The sequence below is a fragment of the Prunus avium genome, chromosome 2 (assembly GCF_965620075.1).
Source record: "Prunus avium chromosome 2, drPruAviu1.hap1.1, whole genome shotgun sequence".
Taxonomy (NCBI): domain Eukaryota; kingdom Viridiplantae; phylum Streptophyta; class Magnoliopsida; order Rosales; family Rosaceae; genus Prunus; species Prunus avium.
In genome coordinates, this window is record NC_142285.1 from 34,094,974 (window position 1) to 34,118,217 (window position 23,244).

The 23,244-nt window shown below is 37.1% G+C and overlaps 4 protein-coding genes and 2 pseudogenes across 4 annotated transcripts; 3 read left to right on the top strand and 3 right to left on the bottom strand.

Annotated features, from left to right (window-relative positions):
- Positions 1-1,702: 1,702 nt before the first annotated feature.
- Positions 1,703-2,437, bottom strand: LOC110759307 (kiwellin-1-like). The gene has a single exon (XM_088249122.1). It carries the CDS (start codon positions 2,403-2,405, stop codon positions 1,842-1,844), a length of 564 nt encoding a protein of 187 aa, XP_088105248.1. The 5' UTR covers positions 2,406-2,437; the 3' UTR covers positions 1,703-1,841.
- Positions 2,438-4,687: 2,250 nt separating this feature from the next.
- Positions 4,688-5,533, top strand: LOC148296916 (putative ripening-related protein 1). Its single transcript, XM_088249118.1, has one exon. The coding sequence runs from the start codon at positions 4,724-4,726 to the stop codon at positions 5,294-5,296; it is 573 nt and encodes a 190-aa protein (XP_088105244.1). The 5' UTR covers positions 4,688-4,723; the 3' UTR covers positions 5,297-5,533.
- Positions 5,534-5,906: 373 nt separating this feature from the next.
- Positions 5,907-8,116, top strand: LOC148296917 (LOB domain-containing protein 29-like). The gene is made up of 2 exons (XM_088249119.1): positions 5,907-7,605; positions 7,706-8,116. Exons 1-2 carry the CDS (start codon positions 7,327-7,329, stop codon positions 7,994-7,996), a joined length of 570 nt encoding a protein of 189 aa, XP_088105245.1. The 5' UTR covers positions 5,907-7,326; the 3' UTR covers positions 7,997-8,116.
- A 3,368-nt stretch (positions 8,117-11,484) lies between these two features.
- Positions 11,485-12,216, bottom strand: LOC148296918 (uncharacterized; annotated as a pseudogene).
- A 4,941-nt stretch (positions 12,217-17,157) lies between these two features.
- Positions 17,158-17,940, bottom strand: LOC110759345 (kiwellin-1 pseudogene; annotated as a pseudogene).
- A 2,881-nt stretch (positions 17,941-20,821) lies between these two features.
- Positions 20,822-21,407, top strand: LOC110759306 (putative ripening-related protein 1). The gene has a single exon (XM_021961360.2). It carries the CDS (start codon positions 20,835-20,837, stop codon positions 21,405-21,407), a length of 573 nt encoding a protein of 190 aa, XP_021817052.2. The 5' UTR covers positions 20,822-20,834.
- The last annotated feature ends 1,837 nt before the right edge of the window (positions 21,408-23,244 follow it).

Here is a 23,244-nt window from a genome sequence, read left to right on the forward strand (position 1 = left end):
TGACCCAGCTCCAACCGAAGAATCTATGAAATGGGTTTTGGTCTACTTGGGCCTGGAGCTTGTAGGAATGTGATTATTTGAGATTGGAAGTGAGAGAGTTTGGGAACAAGGAAAGATCATGAGAAGGGTTGAAGGGAGGCTGTGTGAAGAATTTTCACCTGCATATTATGGGCTCTGCACTGTTGGTGAAATGCTCAGTGCTGGCACTACCCATCTTGCAATCACGCCTCTTGATGTCTTGAAAGTTAATATGCAGGTTTGTTTTATTGATTAAGAGAAGGGAAGGAAATAAAAAAGAAAGAGGAGATAGATGACTGAACTCGGGGAGAGGAAGAAAGAAGAGAAAAAGAAAGAGAGACAGAGACAGAGACAGAGAAGAGAGAAGGAAAGAAAACAGAAAAGAAAGAGGGGAGAGAGAAACTTATATATATATTTTATAATTTTGGATTGATTTGATGATTATATCCCTGAATTTAACAGTTTTTTTTACAGAAGGACTATTTGAGAGCACCTATATTAACGTTAAGGACCATCAGTGATAGAAAAAAACTTTAAGGATGCAATGTGATAGTTGATAATAAGCCTTGTTTATTTGGCCCATGGAAGTTTATACAGGTGTATCAAGTACAAAGGGTTCGGAGTATATAATAATAAAAAAAAAATTAAAAAATTAGAACAAAACTAAACTAAACAGCCCAACAACTAGCCGTTAGACAATTGTTATTGAAGGCGCCACATGGCAGATCCTCATAGGCCAAAGCATTTGGAAAAACAGCTTTTGATGCCCCACATTTTTCTTCTTCTTCCAAAAACTGACTATGGGGTCCACTCTTGCCCAGCCCTTGGGCAAAACTAAAATCTTATCTTGCCTAAGGCCAAACTAGATTGGGCCAAACACATGCATTTTTTATATATAGAATAATGTTACTCTTATCATATTTGTATACCACATCTTTATACCATCTTATGTGGCAGTTGAGATGGACATCCACATCAATTAAAATTATTTAATATTTTCTTTTCTTTTATGATTTATTCAAATATTTGTTTTTCTAATTGTCTTAATTAAAATACACTTAATTCATTTAATTGATGTGACATATAATATGGATATGCCACATCATGTGGTATAGAAATATGGGATAAAAATGTGGTAAGTGTAGCATTACTCTTTTTTATATTTGAGGTCAGATCTGGACCTAGCCCAGGCTAAATAAGTCCCATTAGACAACTCTCCTCCTTTCAGCATCCTAAAGGGAACAACTTTGAATCTAGCAAGCAGGCTTATAGAACTTAATTATCAAAGTTATTCCTGAAATTTAATCCTACCTCTAAACTTTATCAAAGCTATGCGTGAAATTTGACATTCAAAAGATTGATGAACAAGTAAAGCTTACTGGTCTCCAATGCCTTTTCTTTTCGTTGTAAGATTTTTGTGCAAAAATTTTATTTGTAGGGTATTTTGTGTTATTTTTGGTGAAGCAGGGATATATAAGATATGTGATTAATGGAGATGTTTATTCTACAAGGCAATGTAGCATGTTATGTTGTCACACATATTGTTATGATATGGATCTATTGGTTATGTCAACTGTTGTTTGAATGTATGGTGCTCGGTTGAAAGCTCAATAGTATAATGTGCCAAATATCTTAACAAAATTACTTGTTTCATTATTTCAATTAAAACTCGATACACCAGCAACTTGGAAATAGAGGAAAGAAGAAATTAAAGATAATCAAAGTGCAGGCAGCCTCACATTCTTAACACTATCAAGTATGAGCTAACAAACCCAATTAACCTCTCACACTGATTTTATTACAAGATGGAAGAAACATCTCAATTAGGCATCAGACCAGAATACATCCATTTCACCCCAGTCACTTTCTGGCACTCCCAAGGCCTTCCAAACAGCTTTGGAGGCATCCACAATATTGTTAGGACATGGAGGCTGGTAATCATGATCAGCATCACATCCCACGGTGGAGTCACACTCATCAATAACCTTGGCTTTGACACTCCTTCCGTTACCATGGATGATAATGTCGGCTAAACACCGGCTCCTTTTGTTGAACCACCCCGTTGACAAAGCCACGACAAGGGTGCTATCTGAGTGATATTTGTTGTCACATTCAGATGGAGCACCGCCATCACCACCCTTCTGAAAGCCGTTGATGGTCAAGGTTGCTTTTGTATGCTTAGACACCTGCGGCGAGCACGTGTAGGTGGTGTAAAGCTTACCTTTTTCGCAGCAGTCGGACTGATTGTCCTTGTTGCATTGTCCCTTAGGAGGCTTTGTCCCCCTGATCTTTCCGCTAGGCTTGCATGTTTGAGCTTCAGTGCTCCAGTTTGTAGCAAGAATGATTAAGATGAAGAGAAAAGCACCTGAGAAAATTTGATTCTTCATCTTTTTCCTTCTCTTGCTTTCGTTTATGTTTGTTTGGAGAAGTTAGATACTAAGTTGGCTATATATAGAGAACATGAACTGCTTGAAACAGCTGGTTATTTTGTGTACAAATGATACGTCAAAAAGATTCTCAAGGGCGTTGATTATATCACCCTATGCACGTATCATTTTTGTATCTACTGTTTGTTTCGGATCTGTATGAGATGGCTTGATTCAAATACTAGATGATTCATCACTAACAGAAATACTAAAAGATCCATCAACAATAAATAAATAAAAAATTGAAAGAGTCTTTTGACGAAAATTGAGGTTCCAATTAATGCGAGACAATTCTTCAAATCCTTACATCTTTAGAGATTGAAAAGCCTGTAATAAAACCTAGAACTGACAGAGATTCAAATGAGCTTAACCAGGCCTGATATGCAATGCAATTATGCATGATTCTTAAATGTTTGGAATTTCAGATTGTCAATGAAAACCAATTTTCCAATATCGCACCTTAAAATACAGAGGTTATTATTTGATTGACATACATTGTTTGATTCTTTTTCAACAGCCTAAGTTTTTGGGGTCAATATGTTGTCAAACATAATATCAAAGCCTCCAGTCCTCATTTTCTCTTTCTATTTCTCTTCATATACTACCTTTTCATGCGCATGATTTTAGGCTGCACGGGTGTTAGCTTGATATATATTGTTGTTTCATTCTCGAACAACTCAAATCTTCGGAGTTTAATGATTGTATGATTATATATATATTTACTCTATGCTGAAATCTTTATTTGAGTCAGTAAATGAGGCACCATGTGACGGCCAATCAGTATAAAATTCATGACGGCCAATGGTTCCTTTCTGGCAAACCATCTCCCAGTGAAAAACACTTTAAAGACAATAGCAACATCCTTAAAAATTTATACTAGAGAAAGCATTGTTCTTGTTTTACTTTCATCTGAAGGAGACATATTAAAACATTATGTCTTCTTGAAGTTGATGCCAATGCGCAACAACAAAAGACAAGTTTCCTCCCATATACGATGGCATTCCCATATACGTACGGTTTTAACTTTTCAACAGAATCTTATTTGATTGGTAGGATCTTAACGGCGATTATAATATCGTATGTGCTGTCATGGCAAAGGAATTTATATATGAAATGAGTTGCCTTGTATGGAGGGGTGTTCAACTCCAATTTTAATAATGGCCAAAAGAGGTACGTACCGGGTGTTGAGAGTATCTCACGTCGAAGGATGAAATTGCTTAACACTCAACAATTCTTATAAAGTGACATAGGAGTATGTGGCGCCGTTGGGTCTACCACATAGATCACATGGTTGTGATATCATATTAGAATGTAAGCATTCAGCCTAAAATCAATTGACAATGGGTGGAGAGGCCCAAAAATCGTTTAAGCGCTCTCAATGGGGAAACCCTCCAACCCTCCAACCCTAATTTTTCATGATTTTGCGTTATGCCCAAAATCTTTTAAGCACTCTAAACAGGGGAGCCCCTCCAACTCTAACTTTTCATGATTCTGTGAGTAGTAATTGAAAAAAAAAAAAAAAGCAAGTGCAAACAACGGTTGACATGGTACAAATAAAAAATTGAAGAATTTTAAACTAGCATTTGTAATGCCATATCCAATCTTTCCTGCAATGAAAAATGAGAAATAGGAACTATAGATAGAAATATGTCATGAAAAATAACCATGCCCGAGGGTCTGGACTAAAATTAGGACTAATACAGACGTTGCTGTCACGGTCTGCTACTTGCAAATATTTGGCTTATGTGAGTGATGCTATGATAGGCATAAGCCATGCTATCTAAATGCTTGAAAAACACTCAACTTTATGGCTGAGGCTGACTGAAGTTCAACAAAAAAAGTAGTCTGGTCTGGTCGATCTCTACACTATTAGATCGATTATTATAGCAGTAACTATGAAAATTCTCCAGTAATTATAATGGACAGCATTGCAGTCTTAGCAGCAGATGGATTCAAATATTTATTTTAGCAAGAATATCATATTGCGTTTGGCTTTTAGGAAGAAGAATGTGCATAAATAAAAGGATTAATTATGATTTTGACGCTTCGCATAATTGGGGAGGATTTATTTTTAAATGATTCAGGCCAATAGGCCAAGTCCGTCACGTTTATGGAGTGTATGATCCATATTGTGCGTAGCGAATGATATGTTGAATAGCGAATTGTATTCTGGTATGCTGATTGCAATATATACCACCATCAAATGCTTTCTATACATCAAACACATCCCACACAAGAGTACAATAGTAGTAAAAGAGAGAGAGAGAGATAGAGAGAAAATGAAGAGCTCAGCAATTTTCTCACAAGGCTCCATTCTCCTACTTGTCATTCTCCTTTCAACAATTTCCTTGGTGGCTGAAGCTCAGCAATGTCGTCCAAGTGGTAAGATTAAAGGAAGGAAGGCCCCTGCTGGACAATGCAACCAGGAGAACGACTCTGATTGCTGTGTTGCCGGAAAAATGTACCCAACCTACACATGCTCACCGCCATTGTCTGGGAGCACCAAGGCCTACCTCACTCTTAACAGTTTCGAGGCAGGTGGTGATGGTGGCGGTCCATCAGAATGTGACAACAAATACCACAATGACAACACACCAGTTGTGGCATTGTCCACTGGATGGTACAACCATGGAGGAAGGTGCCATAACAACATCACAATTAGCTCTAATGGGCGCAGTGTGGTGGCCATGGTGGTGGATGAGTGTGACTCTACTGAGGGATGTGATGCTGACCATGACTACCAACCTCCTTGTCCTAACAACATTGTTGATGCTTCAAAGGCTGTCTGGAAAGCCTTGGGTGTGCCTGAGGACAACTGGGGTGGCTTAGATATCACATGGTCCGACGCTTAGTTAATTATATCTGTGTGATCTGTCTAGCTAGCTTGTTGATTTCTGTCTATGTATGTGTATTATGTTTTATAATATGTATGTATGTTATAGAAGTCAATATTGAGGATTGGCTTCTGATTGTGTGAACATACTGAATCTTGTATTATCTTATTTTGTTTATGTGAACATATAGAACATTACAAAACATGGACTTCTTTGTTTTTTTCTGTATGTCACCACTAGCATTGCAGCTTTAAGCTTCAGATCTCAGCCAGTTTGTATGCGTTGTGGAACAATATTTTTAACAACCCGCAGAAGCAGCATGTTGTATTATACAATTTATAACAACGTGCGTGTATAGCGTGTTGTCAAAATATAGAATAGAGCTATTTTCACAACGCGGCCTTGCATGTTGTAGTAGTTTTAAGTTCTACAACGCACGAAGCGTGTTGTCAAAATTATATGAATTTATTAAATAAATAAAATATTGGCGGAAAAGAGAGTGAAATTTTTTGCGGGAAAAAGCCCCACATGCGCATGCGCATCCTTTCTCTCTTTCTTTCTCTTTCTATTTCTCTCTCTCTTTTTCTTCTCTCTTTTTTCTTCTTCTTTTCTCTTCTCCCTGTACCGCCGACAGTCTCTCTCTTTCTTTCTCTTTTTCTTTCTTTTCTTTCTCTTTCTCTTTTTTCTTGTTCTTCTTTTCTCTCTTCCCTGTGCGGTGCCGACACTCTCTCTCTCTCTTTTCTTCTACCTCTTTTTTTTTTCCCTATCCCTCTCTTCTTCTCCCTACGTTATTTCTGGTTCTATTTTTTTTTTCAAATCCCTTTTTCTTCTTTCTTCTTCCATATGAATTTATCTTGTAGATCTTGTACATCTGGGTTCAATTCTTGTATATTTGGAATCAGATTCCAAACCGTCAGTCTCTCCCAAACCTTCACAAAGTTGAAGGAGCAAAGGCCAGGTAAGCAATTTTAGGTCTTTGCTTTAGGAAATTTGGACTTACAATGTAGAAAGGTTTAAAATTTGCATCTAATTTTGGTTTTTAAGGAATCAGCCATATATGTCTTTATACATGTACTCAGGCAAGCAATTTAGTGCCTGCAAGGTTTTGGCCAGATCCACATGCCTATTCTTGGTACCCATCTATGTTACTTTTATTTTCCCTGTCTTTGTAGACGATGTTACTTTTATTTTCCCTGTCCTTAACATGAATTTATTGCTGCAAACTGGGATTACTATTTAGTTTAGCTTTGCTTATGAATGCTAAATTTGCTGATTGGTTTAGTTACTTGGTTTTCCAGACTTTGTTGCAATGCACTGATGCCTTGTATTGCTTTATGTTAAGAGGGATGGCATGATTATTTACATGCGTTTGATGGTTCTGATTGCCATGGTTTATTATTATTTGTTAGGTAGGATCCCAATTTTTCTTCACCTTCCAGCTTGCTTTAAGTTTAAACAATTGATCAAAACACAAGTAAATCTGAAATTGAATACGGTGAAAGTGACAAAACCAAAACCAACTCAGCAACTGGAAAAAGTGGGAATGATGTGTTTGATAATGGCTGCCATGGTTTATTATTATTTGTTAGGTAGGATCCAAGGTTCGGTAAAAACAAAAACCAAAATCACCATTAATGCGGTAAAAACAAAAACAAAAATCACCAATAATGCGGATAATGCGGGGCAATATTATAAGACGACATTAATGCGGTAAAAACAAAAAAAAAAATCACCAAAAAAAAAATCACCAATAATGCGGATAATGCGGGGCAATATTATATTACAAAAACCCTAAACCATAATGCGGATAATGCGGGGCAAAAATCACCAATAATGCGGTAAAAACAAAAACAAAAACCCTAAACCATAATGCGGATAATGCGGGGCAAAAATCACCAATAATGCGGTAAAAACAAAAACAAAAACCCTAAACAATAATGCGGATAATGCGGGGCAAAAATCACCAATAATGCGGTAAAAACAAAAACAAAAATCACCAACATAAAACGTATATAAAACCCTCCCAATTAAAAAAGATCATCAAAACCATGGCTGGTTGTGGTTCTCCCTGTGGAGCCTGCAGGTTCTTGAGAAGAAAATGTGTGAGGGGGTGTATTTTTGCGCCTTATTTCTGCTATGAAGAGGGAGATGTTGATTTTTCTGCCGTCCACAAGGTTTTTGGCGCAAGCAATGTGTCGAGGCTTTTAGTTCACCTTCCGTTGAGCGATCGATGCAAGGCCGCAATGTCGATATCATATGAAGCTCAAGCCAGGATTCAAGATCCCATATATGGATGTGTTTCACATATTTTTGCTCTCCAACAGCAGGTTAATCATTTAGTACCCTTTGTATGTTCAGATTGGGTTTCTGTTCAGATTGTATGTTGAAGTAACTGATGAGTATATGCTTTTGGTTTGAACTTTTCAGGTGGTCAACTTACAAGCACAGTTAGCTTTCCTCAAGGATCAAGCAGCTCAAAGCTTTGTCAATGGCTCAAACCCTAATCAAGCAGCTCAAAGTTGGAATTATGAGAATGGAATTATGAATTCAAATAACTCTGTTAATGGGAGTTATGAAAATTTAGTGAATATCCCAGAAGAGGGCACTTCTCATTCCATGTCTTCTTTTGGCATGCAAACAAATTACAACAGGCAATGGGGTTTTCAGGATGCTGATGAGCTTCAATCAGTGGTTTCCAGCTACATTCACCATCGATGAGTATATTGGGATGAATATAACTTTGTAATATGTATATGGAACTCCTTATTTATCTTTTGAATGAAAGCTTTGTATTCTGGGATGCCTTATGAATGTGAAGTAAGGAAATATTTATGTTTATCATAGAGCTTCTATTTATAGATAAATTATACTTTTATCAGGTAATTTTGATAATTATTTAAAAAAAAACATATATATTTGATATAACAACGCGCATTGCTTGTTGTCAAAACATAAACAACAACGAGCACAGACATGTTGTCATAATATTATAAGACAACACGCTCGGCACGTTGTTGTCAATCGCTCCTACAACGTGCGCGTGTTGTGGTTAATGTTGTTCACAACGAGCGCCAAAATAAATGACGACGTTCAACGCGTGTTGTCGAAAGCCCTACACCTTTTAACGACATCGGCTTCAACAATGTGCGCCGCATGTTGTCAATATGTTTTCACAACGCACATTGCGCGTTGTGAAAGGACTTTTTTCTTGTAGTGGGGAAGGAGAAAGGCACTCAAACAAATCTTGTTCTTCATCTTCTTCCTTCTCTTACTTTGATAAAATTTTGGTTTGAGGATCCTAAGTTTGCAATATATGCAAATGTAACTGTTCGCAGCGACACATGTTTTTTTATCATCTTTTTTTCTCTCAAATTTTAAGATGTTTGTAACTTCCTAGTGCATCTATGTTGGATGATCTTGGTTGATTCCAATACTAGAAAGATCCTTCAGGTTCTAAATCTTAAGGCAAGACTAAGTCTTGGACCGAAAGAGATGCAAGTAAGCCTAATTAAGCTTGTGATGATACTAAAAAATGTTTTATAGCTTTCGGATGAAAATGCAAAACAACTTTTCTTTTTCTTTTGGCTTTAACAGATCATTTGGCATTTCCTGTATCCAAGTAGCTTGTCCTATAGAAGTGGTTTATATGCATTTAAATATCAGATTGTCTCACCAAACACCCTGTCTAAAGAAGTTGTTTATATCAACATAAGAGTAGCAGACAGTAAAGACTAGTTTACATTTTGAAACCCAAGAGATATATATATACACACACACACTATCTAACTAGCTTGTCCAAAAGAAGCACCCTGTCTAAACAAGTAGTTTGAATGCAAGGGTTTAAAGGCATCGAAATGGCGTCTTACAGCTCTAGTAGTAGAATACTTACCCTTACACACCTACGACAAGAACTCGACTGTCCATCCCGCTCTCCAGGCTGAGGATAATTTGAACCAAAAGTAAGAAGATGACGATTTCACTACACTATATTTAGTTTGAATTTAGCATTATGATATCAATTTAACATTGATATGGTTTAAGTTTATCTTCATGGTTTGAATTTACCATCACATATAGGCATAGTGGACTTATTTCCTTTGAGGAAATAAAAAAGGAGATTGAAGTTTCTTTATTAGTATCCAGGCACACATGCTTCTAGAATCGCAACACATTCTTGATGAACTGTTTGAATGTTTGTGTTTCTAAAATCATACTAGAGATAGTACCATATTAGTAGTCATGATGTCTAGTACCCTTCTAATACAGACGTTGCTGTCACGTTCTTCTTATGTGAGTGATGCTATGATAGGCATATAATCCTTGCTATCTAAATGCTTGAAAATTAAACTCGGCTTTATGTTCTCTGGCTGAGGCTGACTGAAGTTCAACAAAATAGTAGTATGGTCTGGTGGATCCGTAAGCTATAAGATCGATTATTATAGTGATAACCATGAAAATTCTCCAGTAGGTATAATGAACAGCATTCTAGCCTTAGCAGCAGATGGGTTCAAAGATTTATTTTAGCAAGAGTATTTCAGTGGTGGATCCAGGATTCTCAGGTCATAGGGTCACAGTGTAAAAAGTGTCGAAGTTTTTTTAGGCTAAACTGTTGAGGTATTTTTAGGACAAATGAGTCATTTTCTATACAATTATTTTAAAAAATAAAAATAAAATATTTATTTCACATTTTAAAAAAAAAAGAAAAAAGAGGAAACATGGAACTACATTATTTTTTTTTTAAATTAAAAAAAACAACAATTTTAAAGCTTAAAAGATTAATTTTCCTAATGTTTTTGTAGATTAATTTCTCTTGATAATTTCCATGAATGTTTTAGTAGAGGGACAATTTTAAAAGGCTAAAGACTTGAAAAAAAAATTTAGACTACTAAATACCCTTGAAATTTAAATAATATTAATGTCATTCATAATTAAAACAAATAAAAGTACATGTGATTTGGAGGTCACGAGATAAAAGATTAATTTTCCTAATGTTTTTGTAGATTAATTTCATGTTCATAATTTCCATGAATTTTTCTGTAGAGGGACAATTTTAAAAGGCTAAACACTTGAAAAATAAATATAGACAACTAAATACCCTTAAAATTTAAAAAATATTAATATCATTCATAATTAAAAAAAAAATAAAAGTACATGTGATTTGGAGGTCACGAGATACAAATACATGTGATTACAAGTTTGGGGTAATTTTTGATGAATTTTTCAGAGCACATATGACTTTTTAATGAATTTATGAAATTAGTCCAATTAAAAATAGACACGTGGCGCCTTGCTAATGGATCATTTCAAAAAGGAATTAAAATGAGAAGTGCTGGATTATAACCCCAAACACGCTGAGTCTTTCTTCTTCGTCGAACATGCTCTGCAACTTCAATTCTAAAAGTTGTTAAAAACTTCTAAAATTAATAACTTTGATTGTGGGGCTCCGATTGACGAACTGTTTTCTTCGTGAGATCGAGCCCAACAATCTAAAGTAATATTCAGGGTCTCACACAGCAGCAAACAAAACAACCTCAATGGCCTTTCGTCGCTGTGGCCTTTCGTCGAGCACCTTGCTTGTATCTCTTGGGGTCGTCGTTCTGCTCGCCATGGAGTCTGCTCAGGCCTCCACAGGCTGTCCATAGCCATTTTTCCGGCCAGTTCGTGGGGTCAAGCGACCCCTCTTGTCCCTTAATCCGCCCGCCCCCTAGAGGCTAGAGTATCTTTCAAGTGTTGATGCTTGCAAAGATGTAAGATTTTTCAATCTGAAAACTGATAGTATGGGACGACAAGAATCTGCTTCAAGTTGGGACATTCAAATAGCTATGAATTCTTTTCTTTTGCTTTAGATTCGAAAAATCGGCCTAGGCGGGTCTAGGTGGTGGCTAGGCGGGTCTGGGCGCCTGGGGGCCTGGGAGGGTCCTTTTTGGTTTTTCTGACTTTAAAAACCTCACGATGTTGCTTCCTCCCTCTCACGAGTCGATCACCACCACCAGGCCGAGACGACCCTTTGCCACACCCGCGACCCGCGACCCTCTCTGTGATGGAACTATGAACATCTACTAGAGAGAGTGGGTTCTGCTACATGTGATGTGACTAGGTGAGTCAAATGCCTAAGCATATAGGCTTCACCTTCACGATCTTATGGCCCAAAAATTTCCTTAACAAGTACACATATCAGGGCAAATGACACAGTTGTCTGAAACTAGTCATAATTCTTGAAGCCAAGTTTCACCTGGGGTGTTCTTGACTAGAAAGGGCAGGTCTGGTGTTAATGCTTTTACTTTGAATCCTCGATCGAGAAGCGGCTTCAGGATTCTGTATCCACTTCCTGAATCCATGCTTTTTGATAGGATCATCAAGCACCCTTTAGGATTGAATTTAAAGAGACTGTCCATGGCCATGAATTCTCTTTTGCCAAACTTGGTTGCTGGTGAAAACCATATCATGTAGAACTGAGCACTGCATCCATGGTTGAGGAACTCAAGTACTCGACCATGAAACTGCTCTGTTAAATTGTTTGAGTTGAGTATCTGCAGTTCCGGGAGCTTCCCCTTTTGTGACATTTTCTGGAGGAACCAGAGGATCAGGAACTTCCTCTGCAACTTCATCTATCTTTTCCTGCATGGAAAGCTGTGGCATGCTCTCAGCAGTCAAGGTTAATTCAGTTTTCTGTCGAGGTAATCGAGTGTTGTGATCTTGAAAAATTTCATGGATTCTCAGGTCAACAGGATGCATGGGAAGGTTAAAGACAGTGCAGTCTGCATAGATGATGAAGAATATGATAGCAAATGGGATGGTGGAGAAGATAGGATATTTGGGGTGCGCCTAAGTAGCCTGTAATCAAACACTTTCTGAGACAATCGTTTCACCTTCAAAAGAGTAGGATAGGGTGATTATTTTTTTGGAGAAAGCATTGTTCTTGATGAGGACCACTGCATGTCCTTAATTTGGCAAATTTTTTGGCATCTAGTGTATTCTAAATTTGGTATAAAAATGTTTGTTTCAATGATGAATCAATCTTTAAATGTCTGGACATAAATACCAATTACATCCTTGTATCGATTTAGAGGTTAATATAAGAATAGGCCACATTTCTAGCTACTTATTTCAACTTGTTTATATCCAACTATTATATTAAAGAGGGGCATTCTCATCATCTTAGGAAATGAACTCCTATAATAATATTTGTGAGTGAGAAATTCCATCTTTTCTCTCACCAATCCAATAGCTTTGTTTTTTGTTTTACTGACGAGAGAATATTAGGAGAGAATCACTTACACGTATACGTATGAGAGAATATTTTAAGAATTTGTAAATGCACCTAAGGTTTTGATTAGCACACCCACCACATTTTGAAAACATTCCCAAAATTTCTCATTGTACCTATAAAATCTCCGTATACATATGATTCTAATTTATTGGTTGGAACTTGGAAGGCGAAACCAATTTTCTTTCTGTTAATTGAAGACCCAACCTAGGCTCTATGTGTCTTCTCTGATTTTTTTTAGTAAATAGTATACCCGTGCGGCTATACCTGATTTTTTTTATTATTAAATAATATAGCCGCCCGGCTGTACCCTCTAAAATATAATGTGTTTTAAGTGTATAGCCGGTCGGCTTTATGGGGCTCTCTATTTTTAAATTTTTTTTAAAAATAAATAACCGTTTCAGACATATAAAATGTAAATTCGTACCCCCCGTGTCTTGCTCTCTCTTGTTCTTTAAATGAAGGTAACATGGGGATTCAATTTTTGCACTTCAACCATTTTAAGTTTTTGGGATTGAGCTTGAAGTTTGATGCTTTTGTGGTGATGGGTTATGCTCAAATCACTGTTTTTTTATTTATCAGGGACCATCCAGGCAAGCCGTTGGGCAATTGTTATTGAAGGCGCCACATGGCCGATCCTCATAGGCCAAAGCATTTGGAAAAGCAGCTGTTGATGCCCCACATTTTTTTTCTTCTTCCAAAAACTGACTATGGGGTCCACTCTTGCCCAGCCCTTGGGCAAAACTAAAATCTTATCTTGCCTTAGGCCAAACTGGACTGGGCCGAACGCATGCATTCGAAAGTGTTTTTTTTTAATATATAGAATAATGCTACTCTTACCATATTTGTATACCACATCTTTATACCATCTTATGTGGCAGCTGAGATGGACATCCACATCAATTAAAATTATTTAATATTTTCTTTTCTTTTATGATTTATTCAAATATTTGTTTTTCTAATTGTCTTAATTAAAATACACTTCATTGATTTAATTGATGTGACATATAATATGGACATGCCACATCATGTGGTACAAAAATGTGGGATAAAAATGTGGTAAGTGTAGCATTACTCTTTTTTATATTTGAGGCCAGATCTGGACCTAGCCCAGGCTAAATAAGTCCCATTAGACAACTCTCCTCCTTGCGGCATCCTGAAGGGAGCAGCTTTGAATCTAGCAAGCAGGCTTATAGAACTTAATTATTAAAGTTATTCCTAAAATTTAATCCTGCCTCTAAACTTTCACTACTACAAAAATTGAAATAGACGACGGGGAAACACCGTCGTCTTTTTCTTTTTCAAACCGTCGTTAAATCAACAATCGTCTTTTTGAATGTCAAACTACGACGGTAATTAACCGTCGTCTATTACAGGTAAAGACGACAGTTTTTAAAAGAACCGTCGTCTATTAGATATAATAGACGACGGTTTTTTGAAAAACCGTCGTCTTTACCTATAATAGACGACGGTTTTTCAGAAAAACCGTCGTCTATTATATTCATAGACATCAGGTTTGTTTAAAAAACTGTCATCTATTAATTGTAAAGACGACGGTTTCATGAAATACTGTCGTCTATTAACTCTAAGACGACGATTATTAACTATAAAACTGACTTAATTCTTCATTTTAGTTTTTTTTTTCTTGTTTCCAATGGTATCAGAAATATATACTCAAATATGATATTACCTACGCCATACATATATATACTCAAAAATTGTTTCTTTTATAAATAGAATATCAAGAGTACCCTAAAACAAAATAAAATCTAAAAAATGAAAGTACTCTTAGGCCGCTAGCTACAAGCTGCAAGCCTGATTACAATAATACACCCAAATTCCTATACCTAATTATCCTTCAAGTCAAGTTCTCCATATGTATACACAGCCATACATTCATCATCACCAATTTTCCTCTGCATTTCTTCAACTTTTACCACTAGGAGTAGCTTCGTTAGAACCACTTCCATGGCCTAGGAAACTGCTTAACAAGCCAAAATAATGTAATAGTGAGATATACAATCCAGATAGCATTACCAATAATGAAAGGATTATTAATATAGGGCTACATAATATAATTACTTAACTTGAAACAATTAGAATCATAGATCAATAGAATAATGCCAACCTGGAGTAAGAGTACTATATTCTCTATTGGATGCTGACTAACTCCAAAAGTTGAGATATAAGTACACAGATTTGGAATATTTCAAGTATATCTTGTGACAGAAAATTCATACCATGGTTGTTGGAGGAAGCCTGTATAAGATGATGGTGCTTGTGCTTCCATAGCACCCAAAGTATCACCATGATAAGATCATTTAAGAGCCAAGACCTGAAATAAACAACTCCTATGTCAACAGAATTGAAGAAAATCTGACCATAACTTCCAAAGTTACATCACTTTAGCAGATCGTTACAACAGACAAGGCAATGACTTGGCCTAACTGGGCAAAAAGTAGCCTACACAATCATAACTAGAGAAAAAGCAGCAGCTAGAAAAGTTAGCTTATCTAAAGCTGAGACCATAATTCTTACCCCATCCACCTCACATAAAACTATTCCAGTACTAGCTAAACATATACAAGTGAAACATTAAGCCACCAATGGAAAAATAATGGACCAACTGCAACATTAAGGCAAGAAACCAATCTGCAAGCTACAATTCCAGAATTAGGCAAAACCACAATAGATACAATTGGCCCCTCAGTTTCTGTTAATTATGTCTACAGAAGTCAACAAAATTTAGGACAGAAATTTGAATCATTTCAAATGAATAAAGAAACTGACAGTTCTTTAGTCAATTTATCAAATCAAACAGTTAGTTCTTGCAGTTGCATGATAAAAGAGTTTTTCAGCAGTTTAACTTTCCCAAGGCCTCACAGCTAGGAAACCGTATCTGCCTGCATTTAGATTTCAACAGAGTTTGGGGAGTTGCATCACAAACCACGTACCCCAAAAATCGATAATAGACTCTAGTTCAAATCTATAACAGAGTGTGCTTCAACGATGAGCACAATTATGAACCCATAATGAAGTCCAAAAGAATTCTTTGTTCCGTATCTAACAACTTATACAGTGAAGTCATAATCACACTCAATACACCAAACCAAACTACCACAGAAGGCTGATTCCAGAATATACGCTTGCAAACAAATTACACTCAATACACATCAAGATATGAAATAAAACCCAAACTGAACAACCATCAAAGACTGATTCTTTAAAAGGAACGTATTGTCATATAGATGATTTGGGAATCTTATAATGAAAGAAATTAGAAATGCAATGCCAGCATGTGTCTCTGTACTCAATAAAATATAATTGATCATCACTATTTCCAAACTCATAAAACATCCAAAGAAGTGGACAATTCTTTTCAAATCAAGAAACTCATCTAATTGCATAATCTTAAAACCAGGGCCACTTTCCAGGCCCTGCAACTCAACAACAAAACACTAAAGGTACAAACAAAAAACATATGAACTAGAATTTCTGAACAAAATAAAAGCAAAAAGGTTAAAAAATTCAACCACTAAACTATATACAGATTAAATCAAGTCAGATCCAACCACAAAAACATACATCAATAAGCACCGAAATTAAAGAACAAACAAATCGTAACCCTATATGTCAGACAAACAAATAAACAAGAAAAAATAAAAATTGAAATCAAGTCAGAAGAATCCTAAGCTAACCCTAGAAAAGTAGGTTCGTACCTTTCTGGTCTACGAGGAAGAAGATCTAATCTAAAGCTCTTAAAACGGAAGATGGGAATCCATTTGGGGGCTTAAAAATGGTCGAGATGAGGAAGGGTAACTGCCATGGGAAGCGTGAGGGAGATGGCGAACGCGGCTAGCTCGGTGGACTGAACGACACGATGGAGATAGCGATCTCGGCGAACTCGTTGTCCTAAACGGCGTGACGGAGATGGCGATCTCGGCTAGTTCGGTGGACGGCGAGAGGGAGATGTGCTTCATCGATGTGAGAGAGAGGGTTTTCTGCAAGGTTCATGAGAGAATTTGAGATATTACAGTGTTTTGAGCGAGCAAGGGTTTTCTGAAAAGCTCCGCGCTCGCGAACTTAAAAGTGAATTTTTGTTCAGCAACCTCCTAAAAAGACGACAGTTCTAATAAGGTATCGTCGTAATTTTAAAAATCAACCCAACACATCTATGTATTAGGTACCTTACCACGACGTTTTTATAACTTTCGTCGTCTTTTAAAATACCACGACAGTTTTTATATAAAGGGTCGTCTATTGGGTGTCGTAGTTTAACAAAATTGTAGTAGTGTTTATCAAAGCTATGCGTGAAATTTGACATTCAAAAGATTGATGAACAAGTAAAGCATTATTGGTTTCCAATGCCTTTCCTTTTCGTTGTAAGATTTTTGTGCAAAAATTTCATTTGTAGGGTATTTTGTGTTATTTTTGGTGAAGTGGGGATATATAAGATATGTGATTAATAGAGATGTTTACTTTACAAGGCAATGTAGTATGTTATGTTGTCACACATATGATATATGGATCTATTGGTTATGTCAATTGTTGTTTGAATGTATGGTGCTCAGTTGAAAGCTCAATAGCATAACGTGCCAAATATCTTAACAAAATTACTTGTTTCATTATTTCAATTAAAACTCGATACACCAGCAACTTGGAAATAGAGGAAAGAAGAAATTAGAGATAATCAAAGTGCAGGCAGCCTCACATTCTTAACACTATCAAGTATGAGCTAACAAACCCAATTAACCTCTCACACTGATTTTATTACAAGATGGAAGAAACATCTCAATTAGGCATCAGACCAGAATACATCCATTTCACCCCAGTCACTTTCTGGCACTCCCAAGGCCTTCCAAACAGCTTTGGAGGCATCCACAATATTGTTAGGACATGGAGGCTGGTAATCATGATCAGCATCACATCCCACGGTGGAGTCACACTCATCAATAACCTTGGCTTTGACACTCCTTCCGTTACCATGGATGATAATGTCGTCTAAACACCGGCTCCTTTTGTTGAACCACCCCGTTGACAAAGCCACGACAGGGGTGTTATCCGAGTGGTATTTGTTGTCACATTCAGATGGAGCGCCACCATCACCACCCTTCTGAAAGCTGTTGATGGTCAAGGTTGCTTTTGTACGCTTAGACACCCGTGGCGAGCATGTGTAGGTGGTGTAAAGCTTCCCTTTGTCACAGCATTCTGACTGATTCTCCTTATTGCATTGTCCCTTAGGAGGTTTTTTCCCCCTGATCTTGCCGCTAGGCTTGCATGTTTGAGCTTCAATGCTCCAGTTTGAAGCAAGAATGATTGAGATGAAGAGGAAAGCACCTGAGAAAATTGGATTCTTCATCTTTTTCTTTCTCTTGCTTTCGTTTATGTTTGTTTGGAGAAGTTGGATACTAAGTTGGCTAATTTATAGAGAACATGAGCTGCCTGAAACAGCTGGTTTTTTGTGTACAAATTATGACATGTTTGTAGTCTTTGTAGAGTGAGTATAAGGTTTCTTAAACATACCGTTCCATATACAACTGATGAAGTATATGAATTAAACAACACCATAAGCGTACATTCTGATTCTCTGCAGACAATAATAAAACGTCAAAAAGGCTTCTCAAGGGTGTTGATTATATCACCCTATGCAAGAATCATTTTTGTATTTACTGTTTGTTTATTATCGGATCTGTGTCAGATGGCCTTGGTTGATTGAAATACTAGATGATTCATCACCAAAAGAAATACTAAACATCCATCAATCAATAGATCACATGGGTGGTTCCAACCTCAAAACTAATGGGTGGCGTGACCCAACTCCTTGTAAGTAACTTTTCAATGCGAGACAATTCTTCACATCCTCACACCTTTGGAGTTTGAGACAGCATAGAACTGACAAAGATTCCAAACGAGCTTGACCATGCCTGATATGCAATGCAATTATGCATATTATTCTTAAATGTTTGGAATTTCAGATTGTCAATGCATACCAATTTTCCAATCTCGCACCTTAAAATACAGAGAGGTTATTATTTAATTGACATAAATTGTTGGTTGATTCTTCAACAGCCCAAGTTTTTGGGGTTCAATGTCGTCTAACATAATACCAAAGCACTGATTATAGGTTTTGAATGAGTTCGAAACCCCCAGTCCTCATTTTCTCTTTATATTTCTCTTTGTACAACCTTTACACGTGCAGGATTTTGGGCTGCACGATGTTAAGTTGATATATATTGTTGTCTCATTCTCGAACAACTTAAGTTTTCGGGGTTCAATGATCATCTAATGGTATAGTAGTTCAAGTGCCTAGTGCATACCTTTCCTTTATCATGAAATATTTATTTCAGTCAGTAGATGAGGCACTAATAAGGGCAGTATAAAATTCATGACGGCCAATTCTAAGTGACATACACGATCTCTCAGTGGACAAACACTTAGACAATAGGAACATCCTTAAAAATTTATACTAGACAAAGCATTCTTCTTGTCTTATTTTCATCTGAAGGTGACATATTAAAACAGTATGTCTTGTTGTTGATGCCGTTCATGACACAACAAAACAAAAACAAGTGGTCAATTCTAAGTGACATACACGATGGCATTCCCATATACGGTTTTAACTTTTCAATAGAATACTTTATTTTGATTGGTAGGATATTAACCAAGATTATATTATATATCGTATGTGCTGTATGTTAATTTGTCTGTTGAAAATACTAATGACCATTTGTGACAAAAAAATCCAAAAGGTTCTAGAAGAATCATTAATATGATTAACGTGGTGGAAGAATCTAGAGTTGTTGAGAAAAGAATAAGGAGGTGGAACAAAAGCAATTGAAGTTTGAAGAACATTCTAGTATAAGACAAATATGTGGCTAAGAAATGAAGAAGCCCAAGTAGGTGGCTGTGTATGTCGGCAATGAAAGCCTATAAATAGGCATGGTTGGACTCATCCACCAACTCCCAATCTAGGGGGAGTCCAACAAAAAAGAACTCCCAAACTATAAGGGAGCCAAGAGCTATCCAAAATAAAGCTATGTTGAGGAGCCAATAAGCTCACCAATCTAAGTGTAGGGTCAAATAGCCCAAACTATTCTAAATCTAGTGTGGTGACCAATAAGCCAATATGCTAAGGAGGCCAATTAGCCTACACAAAGTTATGTACTATTCTCCTCTAATCTAATAAAATTACTTTGTTTCCCTTATAATCCAACAAGTGGTATCAGAGCAACTCACATCACACCTGCTAAATTCCAACATTGTCATTGCAAATGAGTTGTGCCTGTATGGAGGGGTGTTATCAACTCCAATTCTAATAATGGCCAAAAGAGGGGCAGGTTGTTGAGAGTATCCCACGTCGAAGGATGGAAGCTTAACACATGAATCATTCTTTAGAGTGACATGGGAGCATGTGGGGCCGTTGGGTCTAACACATGGATCACGTGGTTGTGATATCATGCTAGAATGTGAGCATTCAACCTAAAACCAATTACAACGGAGTGGAGAGGCACAAAAATCTTTTTGGTTACATTGGAGTTTGAACGGGTTAGAACTGGGGTGCCATGGGGGGGTGTGGTGGGAACCCATTGTCAGGCACAAAAATCTTTTAAGCACTCCCAACAGGGGAAACCCTCCAACTCTAACTTTCCATGATTTTGAGAGTATTCCCAAAATGTTTTAATCACTCTAGACAGGGGAGCCTCTCCAACTCTTGCTTTTCAACATGATTCTGAATTTCTGAGAGTAGTCTAAAAACAAAAGGCAAGTGCAAACAAGGGTTGTGCATGGTACAAATAAAAAATAGAATAATTTTAAACTGCCATTTGTAATGACAAATCCAATCTTTCCTGCAATGAGAAATGAGAAATAGAAACTGTAGAATAGAAGTATGTGCATGAAAATAACTATGCCTGAGGGTCTGGACTAACTGTACGCTTAGATATATTAAGTAGACAAGGTGCATTCCTATTCTAGTGCATAATTGAGTGAGAATCCATATTATAAAATTATTCCGCCTTGGCCGTTATGTTGATGGAGTGTATAATATATTGAACTTAAGCATATATATGTAGTTATATTTTGATTTCTATTTTTTAAACCATGTTGGCAAAGAAACTGATTAAGCTTTTTTCAGTGTCAGAATGTAATTTTGTCATTCTGCAAATATCACTAGGATACTATGGTTGGGAAATTCCTATATATATCACCCACAAATCAAGCATATCCCTCACAAGAACACAAGTAGTAGTAAAAGAGAGAGAGAGAGAGAGAGAGAGAGAGAGAGAGAAGATGAAGAGCTCAGCAATTTTCTCAAGAGGGTCCATTGCCCTACTTGTCATTCTTCTTTCAACAATATGCTTGGTGACTGAAGCACAGCAATGTCGTCCAAGTGGTAAGATTAGAGGAAGGAAGGCCCCTGCTGGACAATGCAACAAGGAGAATCACTCTGACTGCTGCGTTGCCGGCAAAATGTACCCAACCTACACATGTTCACCACCATTGTCCGGGAGCACCAAGGCCTACCCAACTCTCAACAGCTTTGAGAAAAATGGAGACGGAGGCGGTCCATCAGAATGTGACAACCAATACCACAATGACAACACACCGGTTGTGGCATTGTCCACTGGATGGTACAACAATGGAGGAAGGTGCCATAACCACATCAGAATTAATGGTAACGGGCGCAGTGTGGTGGCCATGGTGGTAGATGAGTGTGACTCTACCGAGGGATGTGATGCAGACCATGACTACCAACCTCCTTGTCCTAACAACATTGTTGATGCTTCAAAGGCTGTCTGGAAAGCCTTGGGTGTGCCTGAGGGCAATTGGGGTGGCTTAGATATCACATGGTCTGATGTTTAGCTACCTTAGTGTCTGTCGGTCTAGCTTGTTGCTTTATGTGTATTGTATGTACTGTGTGGAATTTTCTCTGAAATATGTCATGTATATTATAGAAGTCAATATAGAGCGTTGACTTCTTCTATCTTATGTTGTGGTTAATGTGAAATATAAAACAATATCAAACATGGACTTCTCTTTGTTTTAATTTATTATCTGGTTCTCATCTCTCATACCTCCTAATGTACATCTCTATGATTTGGAGATGAACTGCTTGAAGCATCTATATAAATTTTTTTCCTTTTCTTTTCTGTATAGAGTGAGTATAATATTACTTTGAAGATTCCTTTCTGCAATATAATAATGAGGTATATGAATTAAAAAGACCATAATGTAATCTGAAGTGAAGACCGTATGAAAAATCTCAGAAAGCTTCTAAGCACTGTTGTATTTACTGTTTATTTCCCAACTTGAATCTGTATTAGATTAACATATGGCTGGTTCCACTTGTAGCAAGAATCTTAAGAATCTTAAGATGTTCCCGAATTCTTGGCCCCATCAGTATGAAAAATGAGAGCCTAATCAACCTAAATATGATTCTAATGCTTGGAACCTCACCTCAGACTGTAATCCAAAAGCAATTCTCATTTTTGCACCTACTAACTGCCAAAGATAGTGTAATTGAGAGAGTAGAGAATGTGAAATAAGAGAGGTTTTGCAGAGAATGCAAATCTAATTTTTCTCATTTCTCATATTGAATATATATCTACAAGTATAGACATAGCTAGAGATAGCTATCCGTTGGTTACAATACAATTCACAATAAATTACAATCTCCAAAGCATGAATTATGTTTCCATGTTTCTAGCTTGTTGTGTTCCCCTAAAACATGGAAAGGTGGTAGAAAAGCTTTTCCTTGTTTCTAGCTTGTCTCAAGTCATTGTCAACACTCCCCCTCAAGTTGGTGCAAAGATATCACGCATGCCCAACTTGTCAACTGAGTCATGAAAGACTTTACTTGATACGGCCTTCGTCAGAATGTCGGCAAGTTGGTTTTCCGAGTTTACAAACGGAAACTTAATTATACCACTTTCTAGTTTCTCTTTGATGAAGTGTCGGTCGACTTCCACATGTTTGGTACGGTCGTGTTGTACTGGGTTATGTGCTATCTCGATGGCAGCTTTATTGTCACAATATAGGTTTGTGGCATTCACTTGTTTAATGCCAAGATTCTTTAGCAATCTTCGCAACCAAAGCAATTCACATACTCCTTGAGCCATTCCTCTAAACTCAGCTTCAGCACTGGATCTTGCTACAACTCTTTGTTTCTTACTCCTCCAAGTAACTAAATTGCCACCCACAAATGTAAAATATCCAGAAGTTGAGCGTCTATCCGTGATACACCCTGCCCAATCAGCATCAGTGTATCCTTCAAGATCCATAGGTGTATGTTTGGAGAACATCAATCCTTTTCCAGGAGTAGTCTTCAAGTATCGCATTATCCGTATTACTCCATTCATGTGTGCTTCACTTGGTTGATGCATGAATTGGCTTACCACACTCACAGCATAAGCTATGTCAGGGCGTGTGTGGGATAGATAAATCAATCGCCCAACTAACCTTTGATACCTTTCTTTATCAGTAGGAGCTTGATCTGGATACATTCCCAATTTGTGATTCTGTTCAATAGGTGTGTCAGCTGGCTTGCAATCCAGCATTCCTATTTCTGTCAACAAATCTAACACATACTTTCTTTGGGATAAAAATATGCCATGTTTAGATCTAGCAACCTCAATGCCAAGAAAATATTGTAACTCACCCAGTTCCTTCATCTCAAATTCACTTCCAAGGAGCTTCTGTA